This window comes from Rhinoderma darwinii, chromosome 13, assembly GCF_050947455.1.
Source record: "Rhinoderma darwinii isolate aRhiDar2 chromosome 13, aRhiDar2.hap1, whole genome shotgun sequence".
NCBI lineage: Eukaryota > Metazoa > Chordata > Amphibia > Anura > Rhinodermatidae > Rhinoderma > Rhinoderma darwinii.
The window spans coordinates 15,741,580-15,754,133 of record NC_134699.1 but is presented as its reverse complement, the minus strand read 5'-3'; the positions used below and the strand labels follow the sequence as shown (position 1 = coordinate 15,754,133).

The 12,554-nt window shown below is 43.3% G+C and overlaps 2 protein-coding genes across 5 annotated transcripts in view; one reads left to right on the top strand and one right to left on the bottom strand.

The window, feature by feature from the left end:
* The window catches only part of WNT3 (Wnt family member 3), a 203,792-nt gene that overhangs the window by 114,299 nt on the left and 76,939 nt on the right, over positions 1–12,554 (top strand). The gene's annotated exons all lie outside the window — the stretch shown is intronic.
* Positions 3,423–12,522, bottom strand: GOSR2 (golgi SNAP receptor complex member 2). 2 transcript variants are annotated; one of them, XM_075845268.1, is made up of 6 exons: positions 12,354–12,522; positions 11,289–11,353; positions 10,521–10,629; positions 7,625–7,757; positions 6,372–6,512; positions 3,423–3,858 (listed from the first exon to the last, which is right to left on the bottom strand). In XM_075845268.1, exons 1-6 carry the CDS (start codon positions 12,380–12,382, stop codon positions 3,697–3,699), a joined length of 639 nt encoding a protein of 212 aa, XP_075701383.1. In that variant the 5' UTR covers positions 12,383–12,522; the 3' UTR covers positions 3,423–3,696. The 2 variants fall into 2 exon arrangements, with proteins under 2 accessions (XP_075701383.1, XP_075701384.1); XM_075845269.1 differs by lacking the exon at positions 6,372–6,512 and having other exon boundaries at positions 12,354–12,521.

The following is a 12,554-nucleotide window of genomic DNA, read 5'->3' as shown; positions in this document are numbered from 1 at the left end:
GCTCTTGCTAAAGCCATAATTACATGGATTCTACGTATTTACCTTGACCTGTATAACCAGTGTGTTATGACATCAGAAGTGCCAAATATAATAATAAAAAATGTCACGTTACATATGATTTTGATCAATTTCACTGTTCCTGTCCTCATCTTCAAGTGCCGTCCAGATCTCCTCCCTGCAATGAAATGATAAGGGCAAAATATGAGCCATTTTTACATCTACATCTCCTGGAAGACCACGCTGACTTTTCTTGTCACTTCTTAACTTTGGCACGTCACCATTTGCAACTTTATTTGCCACTGATTACGCAAACTGCGTAGTAAACCTGGGCCATAATGTATAACACTCCCCATAGCCCAAATTTTTAGATTAGATGAACGTATATATTATGTACACACCTAAATGTTTGGAGATATAATGGCGGCAGATTGACTTCCACATTGCGGTTTTCTTATCATTCCCAAAACCTGAAACTAAATAGCAGAACCCCCTATTACCGTGTGTCTAGGCCACAGCCCCAGGTGCCCGTTTTGTTATTGCCCCTGCCATGCGTCTCTAGGGCATGAAGTTCTCTCTATATTCCATTGTTCCAAATTCCGACAGGTGACTTCACAGACACCAGAAGTAATTCTATGTAAGATCCTCATGAAGTATCTTGTGTCTGCTCATCTTCTTATCCTGGACTGATCAGTTGCCTCGCTCTAATCCCCAGTTTTTATAGGGTCACCGTCATTGTGACATCATGTAGTGAGGTAACAATGGCCTCCTGTACTGATGATGTCACAAACTTGACCAGAAGTGACATCTCCTGCTATTGATCTCAAGTATTTACAATGTTACAGTGCACATTGGTTAGCATTGCTGGCTTGAGTTACTCCATATAACCTCCTAACACTCAATTTAATCTCTCCCTATATCTCCTCCTACGACCATGATGCAAATAGAAGTGAATGGTAAATTCATGTACCACAATGCATTTTTTTTTTTTTTTCATGAAATCTGTCCCTAGGTTTGCTGTTGCTTTATGGTAGAACAGGATAAGTGAATAATTATCTAATATATTTCCTATCTAATACCCTGATAAGCTTACCTGTTGAACAATTACTTACCACTAGAGGGGGATGTTTAGTCATCACTAAGCTCCTATGTGCAGTCATCTAACATCAGACAGTTCACACGTGTGGGGTTTTTTTGTTAGTATTTTTTTTTTATACGCACCAACCTAATCATGTTCATTTTTTGTCTTATATTGGATGTTTTTTGTTTTTTTTTGCCCATTGAGAGAGAGAGAGATTTATTTTTTACATTTCAAGTTGATGGTACCATTCAATGCAGCACTGTCTTACTCTGTATATCATAAATGGCATAAACGAATGATGAAAAAACACGATGGTGTAAAAAAAAAAAAAAAGTAATCTAAATCCGCATACATTGCATGGCACAAAACCAAATATGGAAATGCACCAAAATAAACAGATCACGTGACTGGAGCCTAAATCTGCCCTGTGAACGAGAATTAAGAATTTATACCAATTGCACATTCCAGCTGCAGAAAATATAACTGGTCACATACACGGCAGTGCCAAGCATGGAGGAGCATAAATAAGGGTTCTAGATGTGTGCCCGCATAGTCCCTGCTTGAATGACTTAGTCCTTACCGTATATCATTAATCAGTTGTCAGATGTACAGCTGTGTGTTCCTTATCCTTGACCTGACCTGATGCATACTTGGTTTGTAGGTTCTAGCGGACTTAACCCCTATGCTGCCAATGTTAAGTATGCATTGATTTTTCAATGTAGTATAAGAGCGCTGTGATGCGGATGGCACTTTGTGTCCTATGTAACTTCACCAAGTCATCTCCACAGCGTTCCATGCAGGATACGAAGTGCTGTTATAGAGGCAGTAAAGACAAGCCGCAGGCGTCTGGTCTGCAACTTAAAGGATTTTTCCACAAAGAACATTTATCACCTAGGATAGGTTATTAATTTTAGATTGCTGGGACGCCCACCAATCAGTAATACAGAGAGCCAAAGGTTCCGTGTATATCAGGTTGTGTTCACCCTCCTCTTAAAGCAAGCCTCCGGTCTCGGGACAAATTTATAAATGTGATAGTGCAATATTACCTGGTGCCCTCCAGTTGCGGCCCCCCCCCCCCATGCTCTGGATCCTCCGTTTTAGGGTCCCTTATGTTCTCTCAGAATGGCCACAGCACTTCTCAGACTGAGTCTAAGACACTCCCATCTGTTCATGGATTGGACAGAGCTGCTTAGGTGAGCAGCTCTGGCCAATTCTAGAACAGTGGGAGTGTCTCAGACTCTTAGGACCCATGCACGCGACAGTATTTTTCATCAGTAATTACGGACAGCAAATACTGACAGTAATTACGGACTCATTCATTTCTATCGGCCACAGACACCTTTCAGTATTTTTACTGATGGGTGTCCATGCTGAAAAAAAAATCATAGAACCCGTCCTATTCTTGTTAGTAATTACGGTAAGGACTCTCCCATAGAAGTTTATGGGAGCTACCGTAAATACGGACGGCTACTGATGTGCATCCGTAAACCGTCCGTATTTACGGAAGCGTTGCTTTGCAACATGCTGATATCATTTGTAACCTTTTTTGTAAGGATCTGTATATACGGATGCAATACGGACATCTCCTGCTATTGATCTCAAGTATTTACGGACACCCTTCCGTATATACTGATGAAATACGGATGACTACTGATCCATATTTACTGACAGTATTTCGGGATAGGTGAAAATACTGTCGTGTGCATGGGGCCTAAGTCTTAGGCTGGATTCACACGACCTATTTTCAGGCGTAAACGAGGCGTATTATGCCTCGTTTTACGCCTGAAAATAGGGCTACAATACGTCGGCAAACATCTGCCCATTCATTTGAATGGGTTTGCCGACGTACTGTGCAGACGACCTGTCATTTACGCGTCGTCGTTTGACAGCTGTCAAACGACGACGCGTAAATTGACTGCCTCGGCAAAGAAGTGCAAAACACTTCTTTGCAACGTAATTTGAGCCGTTCTTCATTGAACTCAACGAAGAGCAGCTCAAGATATACGAGCGTCACAGACGCCTCGTATATTACGAGCAGGAGCATTTACGGCTGAAACGAGGCAGCTGTTTTCCCCTGAAAACAGTCTGTCTTTTCAGCCGTAAAAGCCTCTCACCGTGTGCACATACCCTAAGAAGCGCTGCAGCCATTTTTGGACCAAACACATGGGGGGAGGGGCAACTGGAGAGCACCAGGTAATATTACTCTATATACACACCATCATATTTAAAATGTAATCCCTGGACTGGGGGGCTGCTTTAACTTCTCCTGCTGTGCCAACTCGGCATGCTCCACCAATACCATGCCAGCCACTCATAGTAACAGTCCACAGTCCGGCAGCCAACATCTGTCATTGCGCTGCATGGCGCCATGTAGTTTAATAGACAATGTACAGTAAAGTAAGAGAGGTATTAAATACACCTAAGAACATCTGCGTCTTTAGTCTGTAAAGCATTAAATGTCTTTGTTAGAAGTCTCTGTTCTTGCTTAAAATACTTTCATCCTTTTTTTGCCTCGAGTGGCTTTACTGAAACTTCACAGCGTACGATGGGGGGGGGGGGGGGGTAGGAGCACAGAGATGAGGCCGAGGCACAGTCCAACAGAGGGTTAATCGTCCCTTTCATGTCAGGTATTTGAAGACCAGAAACATGACCACGCAGGTCAGCAGCATCCCTCCGACCATGATGGCCTTGTCCTGGAAGGCACGCTTCTCAATCAGCCGCATAACTGTGTTGGAGAGGCCAAGCATGTTTGCAACGTCCAGGATCTTCTTCTGGGTTCCCTGTAAAAAGAAAACGGGGGGAAATAGGGAAAGGAAAGTGAGGAAAGGCAAACAGGGGGAAGAGATGGTGTTATTGAGGGACGAGATCATAGAAGATAAGAGCAAACAGGAGACAAGAGATCACAATGAAATACATAGTTATTACCATGGAAATCAGAGACTATTCTTAGAAAATATTAAGTCACCCACCACTCCTATCCCCCATTAATATATATTCAGCTCAACCAACAAAGCATGTTATGTTCATAAGGGTGTCGCTTATCTCCAGGGTTAAGATTAGAAAAATAGTTTTCTTCCCCAAAAACAGCGCCACACCTGTTCACAGGTTGTGTATGGTATTGCAGCTCAGCCCCATTGACTTTAATGGAGCTGAGCTGCAATACCAGCCACAATCCATGGACAGGTGTGGCACTGATTTTGGAAGAAAGCAGTCATGTATTTCTAATTCCGTACAACCTCTTTAACAAAGGACTGGATAGATTAAAGGCGTTGTACAGGATTAGATAACGTGGCTTCTTTCTTCCAAAAACAGTGACACATCTGTCCACAGGCTTTGTGTGGTATTACAGTTCAGCTCCATTCACTGAAATTTAGCTGAGCTGCAACACAAGACAACCCATGGACACGTGGCGCGGTTTCTGGCAGAAACAGAAAAACAGACCTCCGACTAATATCAAGATTTATTAAGAGTTTAATAAGCCAAAAAAACATTGGTGTTCAATGGTGGTCATTGGGTCATGATAGCTAAGCTTTTATATAGATAAATACTGCATTTAAAAATGTCTGTCCGCGCAGAGTAGGAAACAACCCAAACATTTTATTGGGCCTCATTTATCAAAATTGTCTAACAAAAAAGCTGTCCCTCTTATCCATGGCAACCAATCACAGTGCAGCTTTCAGTAGCTTAAGGCAAGGGTTCCCACGGGTCGGATACGTTGCGTAAAAATCACACAGCGTGTCCGAACTGGAACCCGCAGTACACTCCGTCCAAAAAAAACAAAACGCGCCACATTGTGGTGCGTTTTTTCAGATGTCTTTTCAGCTGCGGAAAACAGTGGTACAAAACGCTCATACTTACCTAGGCCGTTGTTATGGCGCCACATCCCTCCTGTGTAGTCCGGTCCGGCTTTCCCGGATGACGCTGCAGCCCATGTGATTGGCTGCAGCGGCGGTCACACGGGATGTAACGCCATCCTAGGACGCCGGCCCTCTGACGTCATCCAGTCCGACGACCTGGGATGACGTTTCATCCCATGTGACCGCCGCTACAGCCTGTGATTGGCTGCAGCGGTCACATGGGATATGGGATGCAACGTCCTGCCAGGAGGCCAGACTGGACGAAGAAACACAGGCTTCTGGGTATGTTTTTTTTTTTATTTGTCCGTAGTTACGATTTTTGCGGCGTAATCCCTGCGAATACGCCGCAAATGTCGCAACACTTTGGCTTTCTGTTGCAGGATTTGGATTCCCATTGAATTCAATGCGGAAAACCTGCAAAGGAAAATCAACTAAAACGCAGCATAAATTGACATGCTGTGGATTTAAATTCTGCACCGCAAGTCAATTTATTAACGTTTAGGCTGCGTTTTTTTTTTTCCCCACTTTGCTGCTACTGTAAATGCTGCGGAATTTGCGCACAGAATTCCATAGCGTTTACGCTACGTGGGAACCCGGCCTAAAGGGGTCGTGTACAATTAGTAAAAAAAAGGAGTGAAGTCTATTTTACTTTCTAGAGTCATGTACTTGCAGCAGCCCGCTGAATGCTCCACACAATACAACTCCCAGTATATGACTGCGGAAGGTTCAAGACAAAAGGTTAAAAGGCAATGCCACCCCACTTCTTAATTTCCCTCCTTGTGAAAGCAATGAAATTCTAGAACCGCCACTATATTCATCTCTCGCAGGTAAGTTGCAAACCCCAGGATAGGTGTGGCATGGAAATACTATAGATTATACCCAAAACTGAAGGAGTGAGAGGAAGACTCCGTTTTTACGTGGCAGCATTCGAGGACCACAGGTTACGTGAACTGCCTCATGCGAACTTCTATAAGATGGGACTTCTTGAGGAGTAGAATCTTTCGGAAGGAGGATTGAATGAATGGCACATCCCACCAGAAGATATGTTAAAGGGGTTGTCTAAAATTAGAAAATAAGGGTCGTCCCCCACAGAAAAAGTGCCACTCTAACCACAGGTTGTGTTTGGTATTGCAGCTTATCCCAATTCAAGTGAATAGGACTGAGCTTCAATACTAGACACAGCCCATAGACGAGAGTGATGCTATTTCTGGGATGAAAAAAGAAAAGCAATTTTTTTTTACATTTTTAACCCTAGACAGCCCCATTAACATCATTGACACCAGTTTATCACACAAGTTTCCTGATGTTTAAAATGATATATGTGAACAATATGGAGCGGACCGTATAGAGTAAGTGCAGCTAGTGTGTGGTTAACAGCTCGCTGCCCTTTCTCTATCTTTTCCCCAAACTCCATCTGGTCCCTTCTGTTTCCCCACCTTTAAGGTCTTCCTTTGGTCCCTCAGCCCTTCCAGTATACTGGTCCCACTCCCCAGAAGGTCGTCTATCCCTTGGTGTGCATTACGGACGGATGAATTAAATTGGAGGGTCTCATCAATGTGTATTGAGGTCTCTGAATCCTGTGTGAGAAATTGGGAAGGGGGTGACCCCAGTGGTTATGTTATATATTAAAGGAAACAAAAAAGTTTTAAATTATATTATTATCAGACAACCCATCACCTTGTTCCCATATCCATGTATTAAGTAGTTGACTGAGCTGGGGGGGGACACTTGCTGCCGGGTTCCCCCCACAGATTACAACCGATCGCTGGTGGTACCAGCAACGGGATACCCTGTGATCACTTGGGGACGTTTCTAATAAAAAGAGGTTGCCCAAAGTGGACAATAATGATTTTTTAACTGTAGTGAATATATAATAAATCACCTTTCAGGGTGAATATTTCCTATAATCATTGACATTTCCACATCTGACATCTGGAAATGTCCAAGTTAGGTTAAACCAGTGGTCAAGACCTCTTCAGATGTTAAAGGGTTTATCGAAGACTAAAAAAACATGGCTGCTGGTTTGTTTTTTTCAGAAAAAGCACCACAACTGTCTATAGGTTGTGTCTGGTATTGCAGCTCAGCTCCATTAGGCTATGTTCACACAGAGTTTTTTTGACGTGGAAACCGCATCGCAAGAAAAACGGCCCGAAAATGCCTCCCATTGATTTCAATGGGAGGCGTCTTTTTCCCGCAAGCGGTAAAACCGTCTCGCGGGAGAAAGAAGGGACATGCCTTATCTTCGGGCGTTTACGCCTTTGACCTCCCATTGACATCAAGAGAAAGCGTATTTCGCAGCGTTTTATGCCCGCAGTGCTCAATGGCCGCGGGCAAAAAACGCAGCTAAAATCTGCGTGTAGGGAGAGGAAAATCTGCCTCAAACTTCCAAACGAAACTTTGAGGCAGAAATTCAGCCTGCAAAAAAACTCTGTGTGAACATAGCCTTAAAGTGAATGATGCTGAGCTGCAATACTATACACAACCTTTGGACAGGTGCGGCACTGTTTTTGAAAGTAAGCCATGTTTTAATAATCGTGGACACCCCTTTAAGGGTTTTTAACAGAATTACAGGGAATACATGGTTTGTGTGCTCTCTTCTTGGCCTGGTAAATCGAAGCCGTAACGCCAACTAGCAACATATATTCATGGATACAATGTAACTAAATGTAGACGGCGCACAGAAACTTACATTGGTGGTGTAAGACCGTGTCATCAGCTCCTCTCGCTCTCTCTCCTGTTGCTCTCGGGAGTAGCGCCGATGCTGAAAATTTCGCAATGCGGTTTGTAAATGCTGCACATCGTATTTCAGCTGGTCCACTCTCCTATCAAAGCAGAAAGGGGGATTTAGATCAATGGGTTAATTTTAATCTATTAGATCAGACAGTGTAATGTTATAGCCTATTGTTTCCGTAGGGAGCTACGCGCTTCATAGAGGGCAACGGTCTCACGGTATGAACCAAAAACCGCTGACACCAATTATCTATGCGGCCATACTTTTGGGTTTAATCCGGAGTTTGGCTTTAGCACAGGGAGGGTTAACAGAGGTAGATACCTGCTCAATATGGAAACTAGAATCACCATCAGAAAACCATCCACAGGAAACCTGTTCTGTGCCCTTCTTCTGACCTGCTTCAATTAAAAGCTTCCCAAGAACGCCCCGGGGTGTATGTGGAATCCGAGCAGGGGGGTCTGCATGCTAGCCTCAAGTATTTGAGATCTCACTCCTTACTTACCCCCCCCCCTTCTCTTTTTAGTAAATTATTATTCTGAAGCAATTGCTCCTTTTTGAAGTCGAGTTTACAACAGGAGATAGGATCTGGAATTTTTTTTTTTTTTTAAACCATAAAAAAAATATAATTAGGATTATTGAAGCAATGACATGATTGTAGTTTCCGTTTCACGGTGGGAAAATTATTATTTTTTTAACCCTTTTATGTATTTTCTTTTGATACGGCTGGAAATGATCAATGGTAATACAGTAAAACCATGGATGATGAATTTAGCGGATGTCCATATATAGGGTTCAGCTGCAGAGCAGGCTTTGTTGTAACAATATGTTGAATAGGGTTGAGCTGCAATACCAGACACAGCCAATGGACAAGAGCGGCGCTGTTTCTGGGAACAAAATGCAGATCTTTTTACTAGTCTCATACAACTGCTGTATTAATGCAGTTTACACAACAGAAACAAATGATATTTTACTGTCCGTTTTCCGATACGGTCTGACAACGTCCCCGTAACAGTCATCCATGAAGCCTAGGGCTCGCTTCAGTGTTTGATGGTTGAGTTTATATCTAGTCCAATGCAAACAGACCACATATGCTGTGTACAGTGTGAGGATTTTCCCTTCTCTGCTGTCAGCTTTGCACTGAACAGCTAAATGATGCCCGTCATACCAGTTGCTATGGGATTGACAGGCAACGGGTCCCTAGCAACTAGTCTGTCTAACAGTAAGCCCTGTTTACATCACGATTGTGATGTGTGTTTAGCATGTACACCAGAGAAGCTTTCCATAATGTATACGTTAAACGGATCAAACATAGCCTACGGGGTCGAGGAAGTCTGACGGGTGCCTAACAGTGGCACCCAAAGGCAACAATGGTATCCGTCATGAAAAGGGTCATGATTTCATGACGTATACGTCAAACGTATTCTATAATAATCTATGGGTGACAGATACCCCTGTTAAGCATCCATCACAGCTTACGTTTAACGCATACGTCAGGAGCTTTTCCTGACATATATGTTGAACGTGGGCCAAAAACGAGATAGGTAGAGAGCAATAATACACCAGTGAGTACTACCAGGCCTCGTCATTGTGGTGTCATGAGGTCGATACATCTGGCCATTAGTTGATATCACAATGATTTTAAAATTGAAAGGGGATCTTTGTTTTTATAAATAAAGTTTTATTGAAAAATGCATATGCATATACTTTATAATATAATATGTAACGTGCAATGTCCTGCACTCGTTCACTCTTAAAGGCAGCAGCTCCGGGGTCGGCTTTGTTGGATTATTAAAGGATTTATTGAAAATTTTTACAAACAGCTAAAAATGTCCTAAAAAAAATAAAGTAGTACTCGCATGTTCCAATGCTGGTGCTCCCGCGGTCCTCCTGGTCTTTGTTTACGTGCGGCCAGCATGTGACCCCTGCAGCCAATCAGATGACTCAACAGTCAGGTGTTGTATTTCTGGCATGAACGTTCAGCGATGTGCGCTATAATGCCAGGAATAAGACACGTCATCACTGAGGCGTCTGATTGTTTGCTTGCGACCACTACAACCAAACGCCATGAGGACCGCCAGAGCATTAGCGCTGGATCGCCAGGAGAAAGAATAGGCGAGTACTGCCTTTTTTTTTTTATCTTCGGACATTTGCAGCCGTTTATAAAAAAAAATGTAACAACTCAGACAACCCCTTTAATAGCATATCCAGGACTAGGTCTCTGCATATACGGTTCTATGGATGGACTGGATGTATAGAGATATCTATGTGGAGGAGGTCCCTAAAATTTGCTCAAGGGACCAAATCAATGCAGGACCTACTGTAGAAGTTAGAATCATGTTCGGTGTGTACGTTAGTATATACGCAAGGTCAAAATATGCACACACACACACATATATATATATATGTATATATATATATATATTACATACACCAGGCGTATAGCCCAGATATATGCAACTGCCTGGTATACGGTTACATATATCTGCCATTAACTCCTATAGTAACCAGCATGTATACCACGCAGTATATGTTTTTTTTTGCCGTGATGTCCTTGTATTGGACTACGCTTTCAATACGTATGAAAAACAGGACACCCTTTTGGCATGCTTCCAGGTCCATAGAACTCTACGGATAAGTCAAGAATATACACCAAACGTGGTGTGAACATAGACTTTGAAGGTACGAGTGGGTATGTGTACAGTGCTCAATTCAATAAACTTTATTTATTAAAACCTTAGACATGATCTTGTATGTGAAGGGTGAACCACTAGTCTTTAGGGCCAGGTGGCCCTGTAATGAATACGTTTAGTAAAGTTACTCAATAGATTACACAGCGGAAACCTGGATTACTCACAGTTTGGCGTTCTGCCGTTTGGTGGGAGGTTCCTTGCCAGACAAGATCTCCAGACGCTCCAAGTTACTAAAGATCTGGTCTATTCTGGCTTGGATCTCGTTTTCTAGGACTGGTAGAGAACAAGTCAACAAAAACAGACGGTCAGTGAAAGTCCAGATCCTGGCACAGTCCTGCCACTTGTCTTGGGAGCAAATGTTTTCCTCCATTTGCACGTAGGATTTTATGGCTTTACCGAGCAAGTTTATATTCGGGGTAGAGGGATGGACAGAGAAATATATTTTATATTACATAGGAAGATATTAAAGGTGTTGTAACAGAACGGACAATTATCCACAGTATAGGTGAAAATGTACTGATCGCTGAGACCCCCACTGATCGCGGGAACGGTGGTGTCAAACCCCCAGGTCCTCCTTATGGCACCCCCACAGTGAGGAGGATCTGTACTTGGCTGTTTCCGTCATTTCCATACACTTTGAATGGATCGGCAGCGCGCGTGTTTGACCGCTGCTCCATTCAAAGTCCCCTGCACTGCGGTCAAGCAGTTAGGGGGAACGGGGTTCCTGTTGATTGTCACTAATCATTAATTCTGGGGATACCCTATAAAGACCGTCTATGCGAATATCTGACTAACAACTCCGACTGTACATGCAGACTTCTCTAGGCCGCGGCGCTTGACGTGTTTTACAGTTATGTGTGGACCGGGTCATAGGAGGCAGGTTTATTGTCAGACATTCACAGTTGTAACTAGCGGATAGTTACAATACTTACTATGTACAGACTGTTTATCACAGGACTCCAGCCGTCCCATATGACTCTGAACTTCATGGACATGTCTAAAGGAAAGGTAATAATAATATTTTTAGCTTATCATTTTCAAGATCTCTGCTTGCTGTCAGTTAAAGGGGTTATCCGGGACATTTTAAAGACAGACAGCGGATGTGATAAAATAACAAAATAAGTGATACTCACCTGGTAAATCCCCCACCGCTCCAGCGCCAATGCTCTCCGCTGGTCTGTTTATTTGTCCCGCAGTGATGACGTGCCGGTCCATCCACATGACTGCTGGAGCCGATCACTGGCCTCAGTGGTGACGCGCCGTTCTGGCTAGCATCACCTCTGGGGTCAGTAATTGGCTGCAGCGGTCACGTGGATAGAATGGGACATCATCCCTTTCTGCAAAATTTAGCAAAGACTGGCCGGAGGCCACTTAATATTCCATCACACGCCACAATACGGAGGTAATCTTCCCTAGAAGTATTGCGTCTAGGGGAGAGAATGGCGACTCACGGAGGCACCATAAGGTAGAACACAGAATAGGGATTCTGTATGCCGCCATACAGGCTCGGCAGCGCATCTACGGCAATATACAACAGTACTCAATTTCTGCGACTGTCACATGACCCAATAGGAACCCAAATTCTATCATTCCAGATGTTACATTTGCCCAAGATCTGTCAAAGTGCAGACATGGAGGGATCAGCTGTAGGACGGCTTTAGACAGCTGTAAAGGGGTCACGATTTAGTAAAAGTATAGGGGATCGGTTATCGCAGTCGTAATACGGATGCAGAACCGCAGACTCATTACGATCGTCCGACACTGGCCGTAAGCTGAACGATAAACGATCCAATCAGATCCATGCTATTACCTATCGGAGATGTGTGCATATAATATTATTTCTCGGATTAATTCATCTTGTCATGTATACCCAATAGCAATTCATAATAATAATAAAAACTATAATAAATAAGATATATACACAAGTAATAATACTGAGCGGCTGATATGAATACTTATATCTATCTACACACTCCGTGTCACTATGCAACACTCACTTGTTACTTTGGTGGTAAAGAGCCTCCATGGCTCTAGATCCTATGTGTCACCAATCTGCGCTCGGCACTCGATTGCTTATTGATCGGTAATCACTTGCCTACGCTACTATGCCCTTTTTTCACTAGTCCAGACACACGTCATCACTTCCGGGTTCCATCAGGCCCATGACGTCTTTGGGCTGTCTTTATCACTGCCCGCTG